The sequence below is a fragment of the Labeo rohita genome, chromosome 9, assembly GCF_022985175.1.
Source record: "Labeo rohita strain BAU-BD-2019 chromosome 9, IGBB_LRoh.1.0, whole genome shotgun sequence".
Taxonomy (NCBI): Eukaryota; Metazoa; Chordata; class Actinopteri; order Cypriniformes; family Cyprinidae; genus Labeo; species Labeo rohita.
Genome location: NC_066877.1, coordinates 34464630 through 34491680, shown reverse-complemented (window position 1 = coordinate 34491680; position 27051 = coordinate 34464630). Strand labels below are relative to the sequence as shown.

Genomic DNA, 27051 nt, shown 5'->3' with positions numbered 1-27051 from the left:
ATGCCAGCTGTCTTTGGCACAGCGCTGTATCGCACTGCTCACATGACGTCACGCCGGCCGCTCAGAGACGGGTGACTAGGCAGGAGTGACAGCTGATGCTTATGAACTGTAAAGTAGTGTATAAAGTGGGATTTCTTTTGATTCACACAGATGTCTCACAACTAGTGATGCACTGACAATTTTTAGACATTTTCCATTTTGGAGAGCTGAAATCATTGATGTTCAACTAGCGCTTCTCAGATTTATTGTTTTTAATCAATCTATTGATAACAGCATTATTAATATAATATTATTAAAATTTTCAAAATATTTTTATATATTTGTATTGAATTTTGAATTATTATTGGGTATATTTTAGCAATGTTTTGCATTACATTGCATTAAATTTAATTATTAATATGTGAATATATTATGGAATATTGGGTAAAATGTAAAATGGGTAATTTTTTTGCATTACATTTACATAATATTGGTATGTTTTTATTATTTATTAATTATTATTATTGTTAAAATATTATATATGTTCATTAAAGTTTGAAGAAATATTTGGTATTAATATTAATACATACATTAATATATCATATTAAACATAATATTGATGCATTTTAGCAATGTTTTTTGCATTACAATAAATTTAATTAAAATATAAATATATATTTATTATTATTATTATTATTATTATTATTATTATTATTATTATTAAAATCAAATCTAAATATTGTATTTTTTTTTTTAAGTTTGAAGGAATATTGGGTAAAATGACTTTTTTTTTTAATTGAACATTTTTTGCATTACATTTGCTATCATTAAAATAAACTATTCCTATATAAATGTAATATTGACCAAAATATTGGTAAGTTTTAGCAGTGTTTTTTGCATTGCATTTGCTATCATTAAGTGCAATTATTAATATTTAAATATTATTATTAATAATAATAATACAATCTAAATATTTATAATTAGAATATTTATAATAAAGTTTGAAGGAATATTGAGTAAAATTACCTTTCTTTTAAATAGAGCTTTTTTTTGCATTTACATTTTCTATCATAAAATTTTATTATGAATGTATGAATTATTATTATTACTATTTTATTTATTATTATTATTAAAATATAAATATATATTTTTGTTTAAGTTTGAATAAATATTGGTAAATTTTAGTAATGTTTTTGCATTGCATTTGCTATCATTAAATTTAATTATTAATATATTATTATTATTATTATTATTATTAAAATGTAAATATTATTATATATTTTTATCAAAGTTTATAGGAATATTGACTAAAATTACTTTTAAATTGAGCATTTTTTTTTAATTAAATTTGCTAGCATTAAAATAAGTTATTCCTATATGAACATAATATTGACCACCCTGATCTCCAAATACAGTTTTCTAAATATTCTTTCTAAACATACAATTGATAGTGTTTTAATTTTGGTGCATCACTACTCACGAAAGCATCTTTGTTTTTGAAATTTGACAAGCAAAAAAGAGAAATTTTTTACATAATAGTAAGTGAAATGCTTTAGATTTGTTGCGTGTGTTGAAGTAGGACCAGTATAATCTGTCCTGGTTTTCTAGCTGCTTTATTTACTGCATATCTGTCATATCTCAATGACACACCCCAGTTAGCTCAGCTTTACCTCCACACACACACGGAAGGGTCAGCACTGTTTACGTGGGGGTCTGTCACATGTTATTTTAACCCTGAGAGAGTTTATATATAGCATCTCCACACATTCCCACAGGCTCCAGTTTAACATCGCCTTCAAGTCATGTTGAAATGGTCAGATTCATGAGACGAACTCAAGGTTTTCTGTCAGCCATGGCTTTCCCAGTTTGGTGCATGTCAGTTAAAGAAGCACTGTGGAAGATAATTGAAAGTCATCATAATTATGATTTAATTTTCAAAAAGCTCCGCTTATTTAACCAGTATTTAGCAGAATCTTTTCATATTAGCATGAAAACACTGGCTGCACTTCTGATGGCTCTGATGCACTTCTTTGTTGCACGAATAATCACCATACATTGTGAACAAGTGGGATGTTTATTCTTAGTTGAAAAAAATAATTTAATTTAGCTTATAGTATTGATAGTTAAGCATTTTCAGTTGTATTATTATTATTATTATTATTGACTTTTTATTCAGTTTAATATTTGCTTTTTGCATTTTTTGTTATTAATGGACATTTTTATGTATCAATACATCAATATTCATTTGTGTTTATTTTTTGGTTATTCACAGACATTTTTTATGTATCAATATATCTATAAATATATCAATTTTTCCAGTTTTGGTTAATCATGGATATATTTTTATGTATCAATACATCTATAAATATATCCGTATATCTGAATACCTACGTTTTAGTTTCAGTCTTAGTTTTAGTAATTATAGAATAAGTTCATTGGCATAAGTTCATAATTACAAAATCAGTTCATTAGCTCTATATATATATATTATATATATATATATATATATATATATATATATATATATATATATATATAGTTGTTTAATATATTTGTTTTAGTTTATATTGGTAAATAATCAGTTCATCAACATAATATTTTTTATATTACTTTTATATTTTATATACATATTTGTAATTATTTTAATAAATAAAAATAATTTATTAACATAATATATATATATATATATATATATATATATATATATATATATTATATATATATTTTATTATTTTATATTTTAAATTATATATTTATATTTTTTATTTATTTTTTTTTTATAATAAAAACACTGTTAAATTAATATTTATGTGTATTTATTTATTGTTTGTATTTTTACTTAGGTGTTCCCTAAAGTTACATACTGACCTTTACATTAAAACATTTAAAAACAATAATAGTAATAAAAAATATTTCGTTAAACACTGTTAAATGTGATCTTTAGCAAATCTCAAAATGAATATTTTTGTTTATTTACTATTTACTTTTAATTATTATAAAAATGGATTTTGAACCTTGTTTATATATATATATATATATTTAAATTAATATCTCAGCAATTATAAGTCATCAGTTCATGAGCATTTTCTATATATTTTGTTTTAGATTTTAGCTTTAGTAATCTTAGTTAAAGATTCACTTTAATATTTTTCTGTGTATTTTAATTTCATATTTATTTTTAAGTATAGACAAGAATCACTTTGTTTTTTGACATATAAAAATATATTTCAGTTTCACATTTTAGTTTTATTTTTGTAGTTATAGCATTGACAGTTACTTCTGAATTTAAATCCTTATTTACACTTTTCTTGCATTTAAACACGTTAAAATGTATTAAACTAATTAAAAAACAATTTATTATCTCAGTGTATTTACGCTATTACCGCCTTAACTTCACACCACCGTATGCAGGTGGGGTGTGATTTAACACATGCACAGGTGAAACTGTTTGTATATTTTATTTTATTTTTTAGCATTATTATCATTTAACTGTTTTTAAAAGTTGTCTTAACTCTTGAACTCATAATTATGATTTAAATAAGCATTTCCCAGGAGCACTATGAAGGCAGCATGTATGCATGGATCGACGGCCTGCAGGTCTTTGTATGTCCAGCTACACAAGCGGATACGACTGCAGAGATCAGCGGGATGCTACACAGCTTTCGGCATTCCCAAGACTTCCCAACCTTCCTTGGAATGTGGCGGCTCTGTCTGTAAATACCTGTTCTCACGCCTCATCTCCCAAACATTCAGTAGAAGTGTAGCTGAAGGAAGAAAGCAAACAGTGCCATGTGGAATTAGTCAGCGTGCTTCACTAATAGCATTAATAATGTATAATTAGCCCCAGTGTGTGTGTACTTCATAATGACGGTTAATTACTCTGTCCCGCTGCCAGACTTTCAGCTTTTTGACTAAAAGTGTGGTAGGCGTTTATTTATTAACACGCACTTGTTTCCTCGTCACCTGAAGTCAGAGTGATCCAAAACAGTTGAGCAGAAGTTGAGTCAGAAAACTGCTGCCAAGAGCTATTCACATGTGAATGAATTCAGCAAAGCAGTGAAGAATATTGCATTTTCGTCAAACTGTTGTGTTGATATGTTAGAAGAGCTGAAAGCAAGAATGCACATTTCACTACCAAATTAGGTATTGTTTGAAATTATAATTTGAATTGGTCTATATTTGCTGTATATTGTTCAAAATAACATAAATAAATTATTAATATTTTAGCATTTTTGCTTAGACATTTACCTTTGCATCACTTATTTAAAACAACAATTAAATTGAAAATCATAAATATTAGAAAAACATTAGAAAAACACTATTAAATTAATATTCATGTGCATTTATTTATTTTTTTTGTATTTTTACTAAGGTGTTACATAAAGTTACACATTGACCTTTGTATCACACATTTAAAAACGTAATATTAATATAAAAATATTACATATTTAATAAATAAAAAAAATCACTGTTAAATGTGATTTTTGATCGTCTCAGAATGAATATTTATTTATTTATTTATTTTTGGTATCACATTTAAAAAACATAATATTTATATAGAAATATTATTTTTAATAAAAGACACTGTTAAATGTGATCTTTAGCAAATCTCAAAATATATAATTATTTATTTATGTATTTATTTTTTATTCATTCATTCATTCATTTTTAGTATCACACATTTAAGACATAATATCTAAAAATATTACATTTAATAAAAACACTTAAATGTGATCTTTAGCAAATCTCAAAATGAATATTTATTTATTTATGTATTTATTTTTTATTCATTCATTCATTCATTTTTAGTATCACACATTTAAAAATATAATATTATTATAAAATATTACGTTTAATAAAAACACTGTTAAATGTGATCTTTAGCAAATCTCAAAATGAATATTTACTAGTTCATTCATTTTATCACACTTTTAAAAACTTCATTCATTCATTCATTTTTAGTATTTTTAGTCATTACAGTCAGAGTTTGACATTTATTTTTTCATCACTTGCTCAGAACTTGATAAAATATTAATGTTTAATAAGTAATACTAATCGAAAATACTGTTAAATGTGATCATAAGCTAATCTTAAAATGAATGTTTATTTATTTATAGTATATTTATTTATATGAGATTGACATTTACCTCTGCATCACAAATTTAAACCATAATTGAATATGAATAGAAAAATTTATGTTTAATAAGAAACACTGTTAAATGTGATCTATGAAAATGAGCATTTAATTATTTATAGTATTTTTCTCAGAGTTAGACGTTTGCCGTTGCATCACTCGCTTAAAACATAATTTAAAATTAATTTTTAATGATTAATGCTAATTAATAAACAATGTTAAAAAGATGTTTAATAGAAATCACTGTTATCTCAACTGAATCCCAGAATGAACATTAATTTTTCATACTGTGCATTGTAATGTTTTGAAGCCTAAAATGCGAAATTGGATATTAACAATAAAAATCATTTATTTATTGGCTTATTAGTATCAGACAGAATTTTAATATTGTTCACCCCTAAACTACCTGAAAGAAAACACGGACTGCATTATGCAATGCACTATGACAGATTTTGCAAAATAGCAACACAAAATGAGCTTTCTCAAAAAAACTGATCCTGGTGACTGGACAGCAGGCCTTTGAATTCTCTGTTTGAGCATTCAGCTGTTCTGCATGTTTTCTGCAGGTTGTGAACTTCCTCCTAAGCAGTGCTGTAAAGTGGAGAGGTCTGCATTCATCATGTGTTTATTAAAGCTCTCACTGTGTGTGTGTATGAGAGAGAGTTTGGTCCTTAATGAGAGCTGCTTTCACACACACATTCTGTGTCGTCAGTCTCTGTAAACACTCCAGCAGATCTCACACACACTAGTGCTTCCTCCGTATCGTCCTGTTCAGCTTTAATGGCCTGTAAATCTCTCATGAGGTGAGGATGTTGTTTTGGTTTTTGCCCTTCGGTCGTGATGTTATTTTAAACAGCAGAGTTATTTCAGAGAGTCAGTTTATGTATATCCAGTGGCTAACTGGAGATTTCTGTGAATAGAGAATATTTACCATGCATAAATGCTTTTCTCTGCGTTAGTTGTAAAATTTGTGTGACAGAAATTATTTTGCTGGTTTTCCTTTATCATGAGCAACAGTGCATGTTATTGTGTCGTACTGAACATCAGCAGCTCTGTCTTTTACTGAAAATAAAAAGCATCATTCCTTTCATTTTCATTTTTGTGCCATCCATCCGTCCATCTCTTCTTCTATCGTTCCATCTGTCGTTCTATCGTTCTGTTGTTCTGTCGTTCTATCCACCCTTTCCATCCATCCAATCATATAATTTTATCATTGTCATTCTATTGTTCAACTGATCTATAGCTCTGTCTTTCTATAGTTCTGTCATTCACTCTATCGTTCTATCATCCATCCTTCATCTATCTATCATTCTGTCATTCTGTCTGTCCACCCTTTCTATCCATCCATCCATCCATCCAACCATCGTTCTATCATTCTGTCATTCTATTGTTCTATTTATCTATCATTCAATCGATCTATCATTCACTCTATCGTTCTATCATCCATCCTTCATCTATTTAACTGTCTGTCGTTCTATCTATCGTTCTGTCATTCTGTCTGTCCACCCTTTCCATTCATCTATCCTTCCATCCATCCATCCATCGTTCTATTTATCATTCTATCTATTATTCTGTCATTCTGTGGTTCTATTTATCTGTCATTCAATCGATCTATAGTTCTGTCATTCACTCTATCGTTCTATCATCCATCCTTCATCTATCTATCATTCTGTCATTCTGTCTGTCCACCCTTTCTATCCATCCATCCATCCAACCATCGTTCTATCATTCTGTCATTCTATCGTTCTATTTATCTATCATTCAATCGATCTATCATTCACTCTATCGTTCTATCATCCATCCTTCATCTATTTAACTGTCTGTCGTTCTATCTATCGTTCTGTCATTCTGTCTGTCCACCCTTTCCATCCATCTATCCTTCCATCCATCCATCCATCGTTCTATTTATCATTCTATCTATTATTCTGTCATTCTGTGGTTCTATTTATCTATCATTCAATCGATCTATAGTTCTGTTGTTCACTCTATCGTTCTATCATCCATCCTTCATCTGTCTATCTATCTATGTCTATCTATCATTCTAAAGTTCTATTGTTCCATCTATAGTTCTGTTGTTCTGTCATTGTCGTTCTTTCCACCCTTTCCATCCATCCATCGTTCTAATTATCGTTCTGTCTATTATTCTGTCATTCCATGGTTCTTTTTATCTATCATTCAATCGATCTATTGTTCTGTCTATCTGTAGTTCTGTTGTTCACTCTGTCGTTCTATCATCCATCCTTCATCTGTCTGTCTGTCTATCTGTCTTATCTATCGTTCTATCATTCTATAGTTCTATCTATCACCCTATCATTCTGTAATTGTCTGTCCACCCTTTCTATCCATCCATCCATCGTTCTGTCTATCGTTCTATCATTCTGTCATTCTATCGTTCTGTTTATCTAGTATTCAATCGATCTATTGCTCACTCTATCAGTCTATCATCCATCCTTCATCTGTGTATCTGTCTATCTATCGTTTTATCTGTTGTTCTGTCATTCTGTGGTTCTGTTTATCTATCATTAAATCAGTCTATCGTTCTGTCTGTCTGTAGTTCTATCTATCTATCTGTTGTTCTACCTATCCACCCTTTCTATACATCAATCTTTCAGTTGTTCTGTCTGTCTACTAAAAAGGGCTTTTAATCTTTATCTTGTGTATTTATAATATTTCGTTTCTGCTGCTGTGTTTCATGCGAGGTCATGTGTGTTGAATCGTACACAAACACTCACAGGTCGCCTTGACCTGCACCTCCTGATGGGCAGGAAACAGAGCAGATGCAATCTTCTCATTGCTTTCCTAAAGAAAGTTTGGGCCACTTTGATTTCTTCATATCTGTGCAGGAAACTTAATTTCATCACAGTAATTGAGTCTCTTGTGTGGTCTGCTCTTGCGTCTGAAGAGCTTCTGAGGAGAGAATTCACTTTGAAAGGTACGCCATCAAAAAAAATCCAATGAAGGACGTAAATATTGTTTACAAAGTTGCGATTGCCTCTCGAGATCTCAAACTCAATTCTCAGAGGCTTCATGAGATGCTTCAAAACAAAGTTTATCATTGAAACTCCTGTCCCGCAGGTAGACTGTGCTCATTTTCTTGAAAAGTCCTGGTAAAATTTGACACTGGCCTTTAGATGATGTCATATTTATGTAAGAACTTCAGACGGTTATGAAGCTCTCAGTGTTTCAGGGCCGTTTGAAAACCGTTTCCATGCTGAGATGTGTCATAAACGTGAGGATTTTCATAATGAGCGGCCTTAGACATAGTTAAAAACTTCTACTGCTTTAGTTCTCTAGTTAACTGATTCTCAGCTGGTTAGTCTTGACTCAGAAATAGTTGGCAGGTCTGTTCTAATTAGTCGCTAAATACAAATACTAACACTATATTATCATTAATAGTTAGTTCAGCAACATAAACAAACTTATTTAACACAGTACAGTGATTTATTTTATTCCAAAACCATTAAAATTTAGGTTTTTTTCTGTTTAGTCTATGTCATGTTTAACCGATTTGCATGTTTCCGGACCAGTGCAGTGTATTCTAATATTAATATTATTCTATTTTATTCTCTTTTTAAGACATTTTGTTGAATTTGTTCACTTATATCCTAAAGCAGGAGCAGTTCAGATGTAATGCTTATCGATATTTTGCTCCTACTCAAAGTAAGTGCATTTACATAGAAAATTACACTGCTTCTGAACATTTCTAGACGAGCAGAGTTGTGTTATGAATTCATAGTCATACCTGCCACCCACCACTTACCTCACACAGCTCGTTAATTAAGCAGAGAATGTTGCTGATTGGACTTGATTGGCTGTGATGGAGATCATGCTGGTAGTTGAGGCCCATAGGGACTAATTCATGGATGCTGCCGGATATGTTAACGGCACTGCGGTCTTAAAATGGTCTGTGTTTTATTTGATCCACAATACAGCAAAAGCAGTAATATTGTGAAATATTTTTAATATTTAAAATAACTGCTTTCTGTTGTAATATATTTTAAAATGTAATTTATTCCTGTGATCAAAGCTGAATTTTCAGCATCATTACGCCAGTCTTCAGTTTGACATGATCCTTCAGAAATCATTCTAATATGCTAATTTGCTGTTCAAGAAACATTATTATTATCATTATTTAAAACGGTTAAGTACAATTTATTTCAGGATTACAAGATACACTCATTCAAAAGCTTGGAGTCAGTATAATTTGTTTTTTCATTTCTAAAATTAATACTTTTATTTAACCAGGATTCTAAAAGTTATAATAAAGACATTTATAATGTTACAAAAGAATTCTATTTCAGATAAATGCAGTTCTTCTGAAGTTTCTATCAAAGAATCCTGAAAAAAAAAGATAATAATAACTAAAAAAATACGTGTTTTTTTTTTTTGTTTTTTTTTTTTTTTTGGAACAGTAAATCAGAATTTAGAATGATTTCAGAAGGACCATGTGACACTGAAGACTGGAGTAATGATGCTAAAAATTCAGCTTTAAAATCACAGGAATAAATTACATTTTGAAATCAAATAGACAATAGTTAACTAAACTATAAACTATAGAAAATAGTTTAAAATAGTTATTTTAAACAATAAAAATATTTCAAAATGTTACTGTTTTTGCTGTACTTTGGATCAAATAAATGCAGACTTGATGAGAAAAAATATATTTAAAAAAAAGTTAAAAAAAAAAAAAGTTAAAAAAAAAAAAAATAAATATATATATATATATATATATATATATATATATTGTACTTAAATTGTGGGTTTTTTTTTGGTTTTGTTTTTTTTTTATTAGATATATATTGCTAATAATACTTATACTTGGGGTGCACATACTGTAAGTGGTCCGCAGGTCCACTATAAGAAATACGCTGTGTAATGTGACATGGTTGACAGCTGTTAATGCACAATTATATCTATCTTGTATAAGACTTCTATTCAAACTGAAAGCATAATTGTAGGCTATTCGCTGCTGCAGTGCAAGCACAGTGCAAAAAAAAACCAACATTTCATTCACTGACGCTCTACAATCAGCAGCACTAAACTAAGCGCCTATACATACTTGCCAGCAACCTGCCAAAAAATTATGAAAATTCATAGAAAAAGTATCATTTTATTTTTTGGTTTACTATAAAAGAATTGTATTCTTATTCTTATTATTTTAAAATAAAATGGTATTACCACACTGTATTATATTGTTTATTTTATTTTAAAGAAATACAATGATATTATTTTCACTATTATTAATGAGTTATATTTATGGGGTCACACTATGTGCAATGTGAGGACCAAACCAAATCTTCAGGTACTCTTATGAGAACAGGCTAAAAAAGCTTGCTGCACCCCTGCTAATATGTAATTTATATAAATAGTTCATTTTTGGATGATGAGGTGAAATATGACTCCAAAATGCATATAATTTTTCATGACATGTCTATTGCAGCTTATAAATGCCACATCTGTCACACAGTGGTGACACCTGTGATGAAAACAAACGACTGGACGATAAAATGACCTTCTGCTGAGCAGCACCACAGCTTTTAAATGTTAACCAAACCTCCTCCTATTAGTTTGTGTGGATTGTGTGGTTTTATTTCCCTGGAGACACACTGTGCGGATTTAATGATGTCAGGCGCTAGTATCTCGTCTGTAAAACTCAATAATTAGTGAGGAATCAAGTTATGCACAGTTTATGCAAGTGATCTGTGTTGTGATACTGTGCACACGATTGTTTTTTGAGTTAGAGAGTTGCATTTGGTTCTTTATGTGTCCACACTAGCGATGTCCTCCACACGTCCTCCCTATAGTACATCTATAGGTGTGATGTGGATAAATTTGGTCTGTGTTCGCCTGCGGGACGGTGGACGCGTGTGATGTCATTGCCGTGTCACATTTCCCGAGGCGACGACTGGTACCTGCTTTCTCTGTCGTACAATATACTATTTTTAGCCCCGTCCTGAAATGCTCCAGGGGCCTGCGGTAGATTAAAAATCAAATTGTTTGGTTTGTTCATGACTCTTATGTGCTCAGTTTTATGGGCTGCTGTATGTTATTAATGCTAAGCAATAGTCCTGTGTTTGTGTATTAATACGTCCGTCTGATTAAAACTAGAGTTTTACAGCAGATCCCCAGGAGCTAATAGAGAGTATTAAAGGAGTAGTTCTACAAAAAAATAGATTTGCCATCATTTAATCAGCCTTATGTTGTTCCAAACTTGATTAGGTTTCATACGGACGACTTTTATGAAACTTTTATGGCATTTTGTAGCTTGACAACATCCTCATTAATTTTTATTTTATACAAAAGCTTCTTTTATGTCCCTTCTGAGTGTAGTTTTATAGTTTTCCTTCAGTATATCCTGAATGTGTTTAAAGGTGTGTCATACTGTACGGTAACAGCCAGGTGTGTTCTTCAAACTAAAGATGGTGTTTGAGTGTTATTTGTTTAGAATATGGTTTGGTGATGTGTAGTCTGTGTCTCAGTTTCAGACGACTCATCCCGGACCACCCACAGTCCATTCACAGACCGTCTGCATACAAAACTAGAAAGCACTTGTGAAAATCGCCAGATCCAATTAGATGGCAGAATTCATTTGCAGCCTCAGGGAGTAAAAGCACATTTTTATCAGTGTGTCTCTCTCTCAAACCTGTGTGGAGAGCGTTTTACAAACCACCGTTGACAAAAAGGGTTGGGGATTTACAATGGAGAATTTTGCATGGCACCGTCATTGTCAGACCCAATGCAACCTGAGTACTTGAGCAGAAGATATAAGATAGAAGAGTCTTTAGATTATGTAAATACAGTTTATGTCAGATTGTTGAAAGCTAGACTGAAAATTGATTTTGACTTTTATAAGTCTACAAATAATGTAGAAGAGTTTATAAACATAAGGTGTCTTAAAAATATGCTATGTTTTGTTGAAGAAAATGTGTTGTTTTTTGGGTTGTTGTTGGGTTAATTTAGTGATTTCGTTTTCTTTTTTGTACTTTGGAAACAAATTGTTTTTTGTTTTTGATTTTGTTTTAAAGCAGTAAAGAGGCTTTGGACCCTGTCTCTCTCTCTATATAATTAAGTTCATTAGTTAACATTAATTACATTAGCTATTGCATTTATTTACTAATGCATTACTAATGCATTATTAAAATCACAAGTTGTTTGTTAATGTTGGTTAATGCACTGTGAACTAACATGGACATTAACATTAAGATTAATAAATAGTGTAATAAATCTATTGTGCATTGTTCATTAATGTTAGTTAATACATTAATGTTAACAAATGACACCTTATGGTAAAGTGTTACTTGCCATTTCTGTGTAATTTTTTGTAAACTTTACTGGCAATTTAAGTATGACAATTGGTTCAAAGTAAATCCTACACCAGATTTTTGTTCAGTCTATTTAGGGGTTTCATCTCTTTCAGATAAACTGTCCCTAAATGGCATGTAAAACCAAAGCTTTGTGGGCCAGACTTTGTTGATAGGCTACAATAATATTTAATGTGTTTAAAGAGCTTTATTTTACTCTCTGCTTGCTTTAGAGATGAGAAACTGCTTCCGTGTCTTTTATTTTTAAGCGTGTGTTGTATTTACATCTGATGGCAGCTCATTTCCTACTCTGTTTAGTGTCAGTGTATTGCTGTGGTTTGCTGGTTGAGTGAGGTGTATATACTTAATGTTTTACTCTCTCTCTCTCCTATTTCTGCCACACCCGACATCATCACGGTGGAATCTGAGGGAGACAGACAGATAGATTTGTGTCACATGTGTGCAAATTAAACCAAGTCAGCACTGCAGACCTAATCTGGTTAGCCGGTGTTAAAGAGAGACAGAAAAATCTTGTTCAGTGGTCGTGATGTCATGAAGATTTTAGCCACTCCATCATGGCAGAAGATGGCAAATGCTGCTTAAGTTGTAAATGTTAGCTGCTTCAGATCTGCGTATTGCAGGGTTTCTGATAGATTATCCTGCTGCTTCTCGTATGATTACTAGTGTTTGTTTGCAGGCTTCTGCCTGGAAGTGAAGCCGTGCTCTGTAGAGCTTCATTAATCCACATGAAACACCATTAGTCCATTAGTAACACAAGATTGCAACCAAATTTATGAAGCCCTTTTATGAAGAATTTTTGACAGAAAATGAAAAAAAATTATGTAATAAAAAATGTAATTTGTAAACAAATATATATTTAATAGAAAAATATTTTCTCAATTTTTATTTATTTTTATATGTATGTATTTATTTATTTATTTTTAGAACCGTCCCTAAAGCATTCAATGTATCTGGATGCACTATATTTATTTTGTAATTATTTTTCCCATTTCCTATGTTTTTATATTTATCATAAAAAAAATTATTAAACATTTATTTTAAATGTTTATTTTAAATGTAAATTCAATATATAAAATATTTGTAAATATTTATATTTTATTTATTTATTTGCTTTTATGTGTGTTTTAGATTGCTACTGTTTGTTTGCAGGCTTCTGACTGGAAGTGAAGCTGTGCTCTGTAGAGCTTAATTAATCCACATGAAACACCATTAGTATATTGCATAATATAATAACCAAATTCATAAAGCTGTGTTTCATGAAGATTTTTGAACAAAATTATAAAGAAAAAAAAAAGAAAGAAAAAAGAAATTTATTGAGCTTTCTTATGTTTTCATTTATTTTGCTTATTTCCTAATTTTTTGATGTTTAATATACAAAACATTTAATATATTTGTAAAAAGATGTTATATATATATATATTACAATTATATATATTATATAGACTTATTAATATAGAATTATTTAATATAGAAATATTTTCTCAATTTTTATTTATGACTGATTTATTTATTTATTTATTTTAGAACGCAAGATTGCAGCCAAATTCAGAAAGCTGTTTAATAAAGATTTATTTTTGAATATTTTATTATATATAAAATATATATAATAAAATAAAACAAAAGCACATTAGTTATATTTAATGTTAGAATTTTTTTATTGAGCTTCTTTTTTTTTTATCTTTAATATAGAAAATATTTAATACGTTTTAATACATATGTTTATTTATTTATTTATTTTAGAGCGTTTTCCCCAATGCATTCAATCTATTTTGATGCACTACTGTATTTATTTTTATAATTTCCTATATTATTATATTTAAATGTAATATATAAATATTTTGATATATATTTATTTTATTTGTTTATTCATTTTTTCATGTTTTTTTTTAGAACATTTTTCTCTAATGCATTCAGTCTACAATATCTGGGTACACTATATGCTCTATACAAATATCAATATTACATTCAAAATGATTATGCTTAAAATTCAGCATTGCAAATATCGCAATGATTTTAATGTGCTTTTTAATTGACCTCTAAGTCTCCTAAAAATGGTTAGTCAATTCAAATTACTTCCATCAATCAGCTCATTAGTCTGTTCACTTCAATGAATTGATTCACAGCTCTGATTCACTGATTCATTTGGATCATCACTCCACTTTTCTTGTTAATTTAGTGAAAAACGGTGTCGGAAAACTATTATATGGTCTAGATTGGCATTACATGAACTCTTTTGAATAGATTCACCTACGATGACTGTTTGCATGAAATGTTTTGGATAAAATCTTAAATATTAAGATGTGTGTATAGTCACAATGATGAAAAATATAGATGTTTTAGATTCATTGGCCAGTAGAAATCAGCTTAGAAACTGGACCAATGAAGCAAATGTCGTTGTAAGACCTCACAGCTAACAAGTGAAGGAAATCACAAGAATTCAGCGTTAATTATTCATTCTGAACATGGCGTCTGCTGGGATGTTGGGTGTGGGCCGCGGGCAATGAAAAGGGCACCTGTTAACAGCTTGTTGCTGTGACACTGGCATTCGCAGTAACAGATGTTTTGCCTGAACGAACGAGGAGCGAGCGTTTGTTCGGCTCCTCTCTGGAAGGCGAGACCCTGCTGAAATGTCCTCCGGCGCTGAGCTGTGGTTTTAGGGAGCATGTAAATGAGTCCCTGCAGCGCTCAAGCATGAATGAAAGCAGACGGAGGTGAGGAAACATGGAGACACGTTTGAGAGGGATGTTGGCTCATGTGTTGTTTCTAAATGTCAAGATGACATCTGTGGGTGTAATTGTGCTCTACAACTACTAACTGATGTCCAGCAGCACCAAACCACACTACGGCAAGTAATTCTATCGCTCGTACTTGGTTAAGTTAGTCATTTGAAAAAACCTGACTTATCATAATTGGTTCGTAAAAGATGAATGAAAAAATTCCCAAGAAATCCCAGTGACTTTTACTACAGTTCAAAAGTTTGAAAGAAGTCTCTTCCCACCAATTCTGCATTTAACTGATCAAAAATACTGCAAAAATTCTGAAATATTATTCTGTTTTAAAATAACTGTTTTGAATGGGAATATATTTGAAAATATAATTTATTCCTGTTATACAAATCTGAATTTTCAGCATCATTACTCCAGTCTTTAGTGTCACATGACCCTTCAGAAATCATTCCAATATGCTGATTTGCTGCTCAAGAATCATGAATATTATTATCAATGTTAAAAACAGTCATGCGGCTTCAATTATGTTTTTCAAAATTGGGAAATATTATTACAATTTCAAATAACTGTTTTGAATGGGAATGTATTTAAAAATTTTGTTTATTCCTGTCATACAAAGCTGAATTTTCAGCATCCCTTACTCTTCAGTGTCACATGACCCTTCAGAAATCATTCTAATATGCTGATTTGATGCTCAAGAAACATGAATATTATTATCAATGTTGAAAACAGTCATGCAGCTTTATTTTTTTGTGGAAACAGTGATTAATTCTTTTTTTTTTTAAATTCTGTTAAGTATAGAAAGCTCAAAAGAACAGCATTTATTTGAAATAGAATATTTTGTAACCTTATAAATGTCTTAACGGTCACTTATAATTTAATGCATCCTTGCTTGATAAAAATATTATTATAAATAATAAAATTTCTTTCTTTGAAAATGTTTTTTTTTTTTTTTTTTTTTTTTTTTTACTTTTGCATGGTAGTTTAGTTATGTTGATATGACTGTAAATTGGTCGTGAATGTATCTTTCAGTTAGATTATTTTCAAGATAAAATGTGTGAAAAATCCAGTTAGCTTAAACGTAATCTAATAGCTATAAATATAAATGCAGGTCAGATAGTTGCATGTCTTAGTGTCACAAATGCTGCTCTTCCTTCAAAGTGACTCAGTCTCCCCATTTAAGGCGTCTAAAAGACTGAAATACCTTGTGCTTTGAAATGAATCTCAGACTGATCTTCTAATGGGATGTTTTTCCAGAAATAGCTTAGCTTGGCCGCGTGAGCGTTGCTGTTGTCTTGTATGTGATGGTGTTTGTGGATCTCTGGGTAAATCCTGCAGCAGAGACTCGGATCAATAATGCCAGTGATGGAGACTTGTTTCCGTGGTTGTGAGCGATCAAGTGTGGTTTCTTCTGCTCTTTTTAGGCATATGGAGATAAAAGAGACAAAATTAATGTTTTTACGAAAATATGAGTCACAAATTTGTAAGCCAATACCCACTCATAAACAACTCATAACATAATTTGTATTAACAAAATACAGCTTTCAGATGCACGATCAAAGATTCTCAAATGCAAAAACATTTCTGAATGTTTGCAAGTGCACTCACTGTGTGATCACTATGGATTAATGTTCATATTTGTAGACTTACCTGTCTGACACAGATTTACAAGTTTGTGTTTTTTTAAACATTCACTTCAGCTAATCAGATGTGAGTTTAAATACATAAAAAGGAACTTTTGTTTGTGTGAATTAGCCTTCACATTTTTTAAATAAATTCATTTTAGGCTATTTTAGCTTGTGTGCTGAATGCGAGTTTTGTGTGTGAGCGCTCTAAATCTACAGGAATGCTTGTTATTAATGTGTGGCACTGTGATGAGAGAGATGAAAGAATAAGTGGAGATTAATAACAAACTCCTCTTCGTCTTTTCATTCTCATGATCAAGTATTCATACCTGCTCCATGCAGAGTGAAGACATTTTTTTTTTTTTTTTTTTCAATCTTCATACAGCTCTTTTCTGTACTATAAGAAGTCAAATGAGTCATATGATCATTCTTTGAGGTTTTGTGTGATTGGTGTGAACATCACAGTTGGACATCATTCATAATTTATGATTATTTAATGGTTAATGGGTATTGATCTTAAAATTTGTGGTCAAGAAATATAAGATGAAGAAATATGAGTAAAAAACAAAGAGTCGAAGGCACTAAAGCACATCTTGCATACAAATACAGTAGACTTGCACAAAGGAGAATATTCATAAGGCTTTACAATAATCAGCAACATGGTAATGCACAAACCCCAGAAATTACTGATGAAACTTGCTACAATTAGCTAAGTTTAAAGTTCACAAGTTGAGAAGAAACAGTTTCCAGTAAATTAAAAATGGCGTGAAGTAGTATGACTGGAGCTTTTGAAAGACAGTGTAGTATCGTTGGACCCAAAAGTGTTGTGCAGTGACAACTAGGACAGCAACGCTGCACAATATTGAGATGTTGTTGAGTTGCGAGACAATCAAGCAGACAAGTTTGAGGGTAGAGACATGTTTTACTGAGGATTATAGACATCTGCATCTTTTCTTCCCTCATCTGTTTTTGCTCACTCACCACTCCAGTTAAAAAGTTTTTAAATGCTCAAAAGATTGCCTAAAATGTAATTGGACTAGCTGAATCTTGCACATTATAAGCACAATTACACACAGAGACATGCATGAAGAAGCGCAGAATATACCAGTAACTTGAAGTAATGTAACATTATTTTGAACATTATGCTCAGTCAAGGTAAATGATGAGAGACCGCGAAGATGTTGTTCATATCAGAGTCTCATAAAGACAGAGGGGTACATTTTCTAAACTAAACAGTGTTTGTCATGTTTACAGCACATGTGACGACTGGTTAAAAACCACTGAATGCACATTAATCTCTAACTGAAGTCAAGTGTTTATATTTATTCATTTATTTTGGCTTCATGATTGAGTCACTGATTTTTTTTTTTTTTTTTTTTGTACTTGAAACAAACAAAAACAGAAAAGGAGAAGTGAACAAATGATTAGCATTTAAGTATTGTAAAGAGGCTCTATTCAACCTGTCATCTGTACTTTACTTACATGACTTGATAATGTATAGGCAAGCCGCGTTCACAAGCTAACACAATGTAACGCGTGTATAACGATCCTCTATAATATTCACAGTTTGGCCACTGCCCACTTTTTAATCTACACGTGACCACATTAAATGGCGTGCTGCTTTTATACAGGTTAGAGTTCAGTCGATTATTTCTGGCACAAACTGCTGTAATTTGATGATCTTCTGCTTGTATGAAGGTGTTGACAGGTTTGCAGTCACCAGTTTCAGAGACGATGTTTCTGTTTCTGATTTCACTGGTACACATCTCCCTATTCACAAAAGGACCATGATGCTGATTGAGGAATTTTTGATAACGACGCATTATATCTGCTGGTTGACCATGAGTGAAGGATGACACACTCAAGAGCAGCAGCAGAATCACAGTAGACTGATGAATCTCCATCACCTAATGAACAACACACACATCAAAACACCTTCTGCTGATGTTTGACTTACTAAAGCAGTTTAGACGTTTTAAGAATATACTTCATAAAATAAATGACTCAACCTTTCATGTGTTTTTACTTGCACACATCTTAGTTACGTTAACCCAGCTGTGCACTTCTTCATACAGTACATACACAGTTCCAGTCCTGTATTTGTGTTAAAGACACATTTCTTGTGTGTCTTACACTTCCTGAGTAAAGTTTTAAAGTTCTTACCTTGTTGTTCTGGATAAATGAATATTTTGTTCTTTTGTCTGAAAGCTGTTAGACTATTCAGCAGCACGGAAATGACTGATACTTAGAAAACCCTGATGAAAGCAAGTTTAGACTTTACAGTGTTGTCCGTCAGTACCACTGGAGTATTTATTGAAAACCGAACATGATCTTTGAACACTGTAAAGTGAAAACATGGCCTTGGCCAGTTGAGCTGGTTGATGGGAATCCGATCATCCTTATTTGTTATTTGCAAATATTTAAAAAGGAAAACATTAATAATGATTCAAAGTCCAGCTTACCACAAAAGCTCCTTTAGCTAGATTTTTAAATGATCTGAAATAACCTGTCATGATGCAAACGGTCAATCTAAGTTGGTCGTTGTCAGATCAAGTAGCACGTGATCAAACCGAATAGTCTATTCGTGGCACAAAGCTATAATAAAATTGTAGATGTGGAATGATATGTAGAACATGTTTTGTTTTGTTTTTTTCCACAGTCGTGTGATGCACCACCATTTGAGAACCAAATACACAAATGTGATTTTCAGTCACAAAAAAATTTCATTCCTAAATGTTGGTTTATCAATAATTTATTGATCTCAATGTGAAACTGAATCATAGAAACATACAGGCAGAGGTCGTTAACCGGAAATTGTCCCTCATTTGACAGAATTTTTTTTTTTATCAGTGACGGAAAAATCTGAAGGCCGTCCGTTACTTTGACAGAATACACTGAGGGTGATCTATTGTAAATTGTACCTGTAATTCCCACCTCTGTCCAGTTGGTGGTGAGAGCACGGGATCCAGAACAAAAACGAAACTGTCACGAATGTTTTCCTATGCCTTTGATTACCAGTGTTGCCAAATCTGCGGTTTTCCCGCGGAATTGGGCTATTTTACCACTGTTGCTGCGGGGTTTTTTTTTGATGTCCGTGGGTTGAAACGACCCTAATAACGTCATATTTAGCCCCAGAAATACAAATTTACCAGGGGAACCCCAACAAAAAAATTAGTATTTTATCCCCCAGAACGTGATTTTTAACAGGGAAACCCTCTCGAAATTAGATTGGGCTAGTTTTGGGCTACATTTGAGGAGCAATTGGGCGGGTTTTGATGTGAAAACCTTTCGGTGTGGATGTCCTGCTAAACCCTGTTCACTTTATTTTTATCTGACTGTGATTGAATGGGATATTTGAGAAACAGTTTAGTCTGAGAAGTACGTAACCGAGACGTTCCCTTTCTGTCGTTCACTCCGACGTTGTGTCGAGTGTATGACAGTAGGGGTCCTCACATGAAACGTGTCACAGATTGTAGTCTCACCCCCTTGCTCATATATTCAACCAATAGGCCATTAAAATGCCCTCATATGTGACCGAACACCATATGTGTAACTTTAAATCAATTAAATGATTGTACTATATATCAGTTCTGTTTTTTTAATATTGTGAGGAGATTCTTGGTAATAAATAATATGTGCAATAATTATGATCCCTGAATGATCATTTAACATTTTTTGATATGTTTATTATTTATATTACGATTAGTGTAGTCTTTAGGGTTAAAATTAAGAAAACATCTTTAAATTACAGTGCAAAGAGGAAAAGTTAGAGGCTTTTGATCTTCATATGTAATGCCATGGTTTAACCACTAAATGCCCTTATGGCTGTGTAATAAATACATGTATTTAGATGTACTCTATTTGCTCCAAAGAGTACCGGTCATAACTGTTTTTTTTTTTTGTTTGTTTTTTTAATAATGGTTTTGCATTTTAATGTAGATTTAGACAATATTAAACACTTTTTTTTAAATGTTGAATTTCAAAAGGTTAATTACTGACATCCCAGTATTATTTTATTTTATATATGTGATGTCTTTTGATGGTGTTTAGTGTGTTTTTTTGTATATCATATATTTGTTTTTAAAGGCGATTTTTATCAATATTTTAATTTTTTTGCACCATCAGATTCCAGATTTTCAAATAGTTGTATCTCGGCCGAATATATCCTATCCTAACAAACCATACATCAGTGGAAATTCATTTGAAATTCATTTTTGATTTATGAATCTGAATTTCAAAAAAATGACCCCTTATGGGCTAATAAAAACATCACAATAATCACAGTAATCCACACCACTCCAGTCCATCAATTAACATCTTTAGAAGCCAAAATCTGTATGTTTGTATGAAACAAATCAATAATTGAGGCATTTTTAACTTTACACAGCTGCTTCTGACCAAAATATGAGTCCATAATCCATAATAACGCCTCTTCAAGTGGAAAAAGTGGTCTGGTCTGAATTAAGAGAGAAATCTGCACAGATCAAGTGTTTACAAACAAAACAGTCCAAAAGAGCTCTAAACAAGTATGTGTGTATGTGAGATGGACTTTTCCACTGGAGAAAGCTTTATTATGGCTTATGGACTGGCTTTTGGCCAGAAGTGGCAGATTGAAGTTAAAACACCTTACAGTTTTTCTCGATTGCTAAAACACTATAACCAGTCTTTTAAACTAAAATTTCAAAACCATAATGCCATTTTTCAAAAAGCACACCCATTTCCCTGAACTATAAACACTATTCCCCTACTTTAACACATGAGTCAGATTTGTGAACTGTTACTGCAAAACTCTACACACAAATCCCTACATTTCTTAGTGCTTACCCCATGTGGTCATTTAGAAAGCACTAGTATTCAATATTGTTCACTAAAGTCTGCAAAGTTTGAGCTCAATTAGCACACAATTACCCAAGTGGAAACACTAGGAGTCAAAATTTATCACACATCAATCAGAACCTTCGATGGAGATAAAAGGGCCAAAGTCAGCTTACAGTTAGGTGCATTTCTCAGATCAGAAATGAAATTCTCAAAACTACTTGTTCAACCTCCACATCATCTAGTCACTTGTGCACATCATAAAATTTTTCTAATTTTTTAAAAACAAATTGCGTTTGCTTTGGTATGTTCATGCAACTGATTATGCAACTGATTTGTCTGCGGTTTCCTACATTATCAGTTCCTATTGTTATGTTGCTCAAAATGTATTACATGTATATAGTTCTCTGTGCTATAGTCTTACCCCTCAAAATATCAAGTCATTAGCTCATGGAATATGTCTTTACAGTAAATGCTAAATTTTTGATCTAGTTGTCATAAACTGTCAAGCATATTCTACACATTTCTATTAGACCTTTTGTAAATTTGCCATGAATTGTTCAAGTGAATATTGACTTTCACTAATGTAGAAACTACAGATCAACCAATGATAAAGCAGTTCTCTGAAACAGCTCAAAGGTACATCTCAACATCTCATGAACCTTCAACTAGAAAGCATATAGACAGACAGAGGACAACACAAGAGTTACAAATTCTGACAGTGGACTTTCTAATTTATATTTCCGCCTTTACTCTTATTTCTTTTTCTTTTCTATTTCACAGTGACTTTGTAATGTATTTGTGTTTTATTTATTTCTTTTTTTTTTATCTATATATATATATATTTTTTTTTTGTCAGACGACTACTAAAATTGTAAGTGTGAATCCTATCCGGGTCTTTTTCAGTCATAAACCCCGCATACAGTAATGTGAAATTTCGAAGAGGAAGAGTAGGAGGTAAAAGAGAAAGAGGATGAGACAAAGGAGGAGGATGATGACAACAACATGGAAGAGAAATAGGAAGGGCAAGGGCAAGAAAACAAGCAGTCTCATATATTTTAGTTGATGCATGCCAGGGTTGGATCAGGCTTGCAAGAGGATTTTACCACTGCTGCCTGTCCAGGGCCAATTTAGTCTGTGATGTTGAGGAGGTTCTTTGGCCTGTTCCAGACCAAAGACAGGATGCTGGGGCAGAACAATTATTTTTGTTGTCTACAGTACAATAAATTAAGGATTAAAACACTTGCAAATGCATACATTTGTTGTGTTCATCATGTGAATTTTTTTTTTTTCAAGCAACACTTGTTACCAGTTTTCGTAGTATTGTTTTGAATTGATCTCATCAGTGTGTAAAACTGTGTTGTAGTGTGTGTGTTTTTGAGGGTTTGTGTGTCATGTCTGAGAACAAAGTTTGTTTTTTTCAGCAAGATTGAATTGTTTTGAGTGGAGAGCTTCATTTTGACCTGAATATAGTAAGTTCGGGGGAATTGAGTTAGAAGTTACGGATTTGTGTTTAGAGTTTTGAAAAAGCGAGGCATAATTTCAAGAAATGTGTTTAAGCAATTGAGAAAAACTGTAATGATGGATTTGTTTCTAACAAACAAAAATGTATATATATTTACATACAGACTTAAATAGAACACATTTTGACACAATTTCTAATTGTGAGTTCGAAAAGTAGATTTTAGGCAACTTGTAAGATCAATCAGCCGTCAGATGGTCCACCCCTAATGGAAAATGTAATATAGGACATGATGTTATTTGTCAGTGAATGACAGAACAATGCCACTCTCACACTACACATCATGTCCTCATGCAGTAAATAATGTATCGCAGAACAAAGAGGAAACTCACAACATGCCAACAGACAAGACAGAGCAGGTTACTTCTGGTCTGAAACGAGGTCTCAGCTTTAAAATTATGTTTTGTTCTTTACTTAAAGCACGAAAAGAACATAAATGAACATCTGAACATATTTTATTTCAACTGCGGAAAGACGTCAATACAAAAAATATTTCAAGTTCAGATCGGCTGTCAATCAAGCTGTTTGCCAACAGTCACTTGTAAACAATGTATCGGATTGGAGGGGGAGGGGTTAAAAATGTGAGGCATTCGATAATTAGAACATATAAAAATAAAAAGGGATTTATTTAAATGTTAATAAAAACTATAATAGTCTTTTAGTGATTCTAAAATAACAATTTTTTCTTAATATTTTTACATTAAAATTAGCATAATTTAGTCCAAAAATAGTGCAATTATGCATATACTTACAATTTTATTTTACAATTTAAATAATCTTTAAATAAACAATTAACACGTGACTGGACAACAAACCCAGTCGTAAGTAGCATGGGTATATTTGTAGCAATAGCCAGCAATTCATTGTATGGGTCAACATGATTAAATTTTCTTTTATGCCAAAAATCATTAGGATATTAAGTAAATAATATTTTGTAAATTTCCTATCATAAATATATCAAAACTTATGTATTGCTAAGAACCTCATGACATATAAACACACATATATATATATATATATATATTAAAAATATATCAAAATTTAAACAATGAAAATGAATGTTGCAGGCTGGTAGCCCTAGTTGCTGAGAAAATAATGAAGAAAAAAATAAAACAATATTAAGTATTAAACAATATTAATTATTTATCATGTTAATATAAAAAACAACAATGAAGCAGATTTATATTTAAATATTAATATATTTAAATATCAGTTTGATATTCTTCTTCCTATTATTATGAATATATACAAAATAAATATAATAATAAGAAATAATATTGTGCCCCGAAGTCTTAAATAAATGATATCATATTTTAGCATATGATATTTAGTATAAATAAAATGAAGGCGGTTTTGATAAAAGTCTACTTTTAATTGTTGAATATTTTGGTTGTAAAATTGAATGAATAAATAAAGGGTTTTATTTCAACCATGGAAAGACATCAATACACACATTTTTTCGAATTTAAGTTAATCTGGTCTCCTGTCTGATTTGTTTGTCAGGTCAGATCGCCTGTCAATCAAGCTATTTGCGAATTGTCAGTTGTAAACAATGTATCAGATTGGAGGGGGAGGGGTTAAAAATGTGAGGCATTTGTGATGTCATCAGCAAAGGAAAGTTGTTTCAGAGGCGGAGCAAAATGAATATTTCTTTTTTAATTAGAATGAGATGCATAATTGATGAAAGTAAATAGAGTCAGTTTGAGATCAGAATCATGACATTACATCTTTTCCAGAGAATGGTTGTGAATGACTGGTGTGTGTCTGCGCAGATTCCTTAAGGTCTGTCTCTCTCATTCACCCGTCCGTCTCTCTCTCTCTGTTTCAGAGCTGGCCGGTCCAGGCCCCTCCCCCGCCACTCAGGAGTTGATGACACGCTTGGGGTTCTTGCTGGGTGAAGGCATCCCGGGCTCCACGCGCATACCTATGGACGACAAGAATGAAAAAAAGGTATTTTCCGCAGCCGCTGCCAGAGTGAGAGAGCGAGACGTTGAGACGGACGGGGGAAAACCGCAAGGATTAAAGCCGCGTGTTTGCCGTCTGTCAGTGTGAGACGCGATGAGGAGTGTGTCTGTGTGCGACCACAGTAAGTCATTCCCGTTCGCTCTGAAGCGCTGCAGAGCCGACGACGAGAAACTTGAGTCGTGTTAACTTGAGGTCTGCTCCAGAAATAGTTTGGTTCTGTCAGGGTTTCGGATGATGAGATAATTAGGCTGAGGCTGTGGTCCGAACGCCCTTCATGTGCGATGCTTTTGTTTAATAAATCATAATGGCTCGTCGCTTTGAAGGCGTGCGGGAATTGCATGAAGAGGGAAGCAACAATGTGTGTCTTTGAGAGTTGGTAATGATCTGCGTCGTGTGTTCTTGGACGATGCTGTCCGTCGGGATTCGGTGAACGTCTTTAATCTGTTTCATCAGGCTGCCGTCTGGAAGTTTGTTTTAAAGGAACTTTCATCTGCTTTCGTGACCTTGACTGACTGAGGTTCCTGCGATGACTCAGAGGGGCTGCTGGTGTTTGGGGTCTGAGAGAGAAAGGCGTAAACAATCTGCTTAATTCAGGCTGTTGAGCAGTCAGTAATGTCATGGTATTTAGTTTTGTTTTGTCTGCATCTGTTGTGTTTTTCAAAAACATGCTCAGAAATAAATTCACCCAGACAGTGAAATGAAATCTCCTCTATTCTAATGAACATGTTTTCAAAATCTTTGAAATTGATGTATTTGTATAATTTATAAATTTTGTGGGTCTTTATAGTGTCAAAAATACATATAAAAGGTGAAATGCTTGGAAAAATTGCATAATAATAATAATAATAATAATAGTAATAGTAATAATAATAATTTTTATTATTAATTTTTTATTTTAATATAAAATAATTTTTACTATTTTTATATTGATTTTTAATATAATATTTTATTTTAATTTATTATTATTATTATTATTATTATTATCATTATCAGTGAAGCAGTTTTATGTTCAAATATTAAAATTGCAGGAACCCATTTTGTTGTCATGTGGCAAGAATGTTTGATATTTTTGGGGATTTAAGTAAAAAATGTTTAGTTAGTATACATTTCACCTGAAGATTGTAATAAAGAAAAATTACTAACATTGAAAAAGTAGTACTTATATACTATATTTGATCAGTTATACTTAAATATTTTATAATTATTATTAGTATTAATATTGTTTTTGTTACATAAATTACTGTAATTATTATTTATATAGTAATTTTAGTATTGTCAATTACAAAGAAACTGTTTTTATATTTAAATAAGAATATTTAAATATCATTTGGCTATAAATATTATTATTATACCTATAATAAAAAATTAATAATTTAATATAATTCAATAATAATTTAATAATTTAATGTAATATGGTGACTCATTAAATCTAAAAATAATAATAATAATAGTGATAATAATATCATTGGATATATTTATTTATAGAAATCTTATACAGTATTATAGTTTGTCGATCTAAAATGGTAATTGTGCTGTCAACCATGTCGGTACACAAATGCGCGCTCCGAACTTAATTTCACAGCGCATTTCTTATTTTGGTCACGCATGTGGACCTGCAGACTACTTATGTGGACCCATTTATACATTAATAAATTAATATTATAATTAACATGCAGAAAGCCATTTTGTTGTCATGTGACAAGAAACCCTTAAAACAGGAAATGACACAGAGAAGCATTTTAACTGTACATTATGTCAGTAAGTTTATTGAAATCTTGACGCTTCTAGGTGTTTTTCCTCTGTTTGGTTGAAGTTCTGGCTTGGGCCATGTAAATTGCCTTTGGTGGCATGTCAAGGTTTTTTACCTCATTAGCTGTTTATTTTTGCTGGTGGGTTTCATTTGGATGAAGAGAAACATCAGACACTGGGATTGATTTAGCCGTTATGCGCTAAACTCAACATT

At 31.6% G+C, this 27051-nt stretch overlaps 2 protein-coding genes and 1 long non-coding RNA gene across 5 annotated transcripts in view; 1 reads left to right on the top strand and 2 right to left on the bottom strand.

Annotated features, from left to right (window-relative positions):
- Positions 1–27051, top strand: part of tanc1b (tetratricopeptide repeat, ankyrin repeat and coiled-coil containing 1b) — a 199793-nt gene that overhangs the window by 76976 nt on the left and 95766 nt on the right. For all 3 annotated transcript variants that reach the window (XM_051119883.1, XM_051119882.1, XM_051119884.1), the window contains exon 5: positions 24952–25073. In XM_051119883.1, the coding sequence (XP_050975840.1) occupies positions 24952–25073 (122 nt within the window). The remainder of the gene's footprint in view (positions 1–24951; positions 25074–27051) is intronic.
- Positions 3165–16665, bottom strand: LOC127171318 (uncharacterized). Its single transcript, XR_007828495.1, has 3 exons — positions 16366–16665; positions 12779–12838; positions 3165–3743 (listed from the first exon to the last, which is right to left on the bottom strand). It is a non-coding gene; the product is annotated as an uncharacterized LOC127171318 (long non-coding RNA).
- LOC127171316 (ribonuclease-like 3) lies at positions 18210–19106 on the bottom strand. The gene is made up of 2 exons (XM_051119890.1): positions 18950–19106; positions 18210–18693 (listed from the first exon to the last, which is right to left on the bottom strand). The coding sequence occupies exon 2, from the start codon at positions 18688–18690 to the stop codon at positions 18265–18267; it is 426 nt and encodes a 141-aa protein (XP_050975847.1). The 5' UTR covers positions 18691–18693; positions 18950–19106; the 3' UTR covers positions 18210–18264.

Bases quoted from the DNA above. Each gene is read 5' to 3' on its own strand.
- LOC127171316 (XM_051119890.1), bottom strand. From the start codon at position 18,690: ATGGAGATTCATCAGTCTACTGTGATTCTGCTGCTGCTCTTGAGTGTG.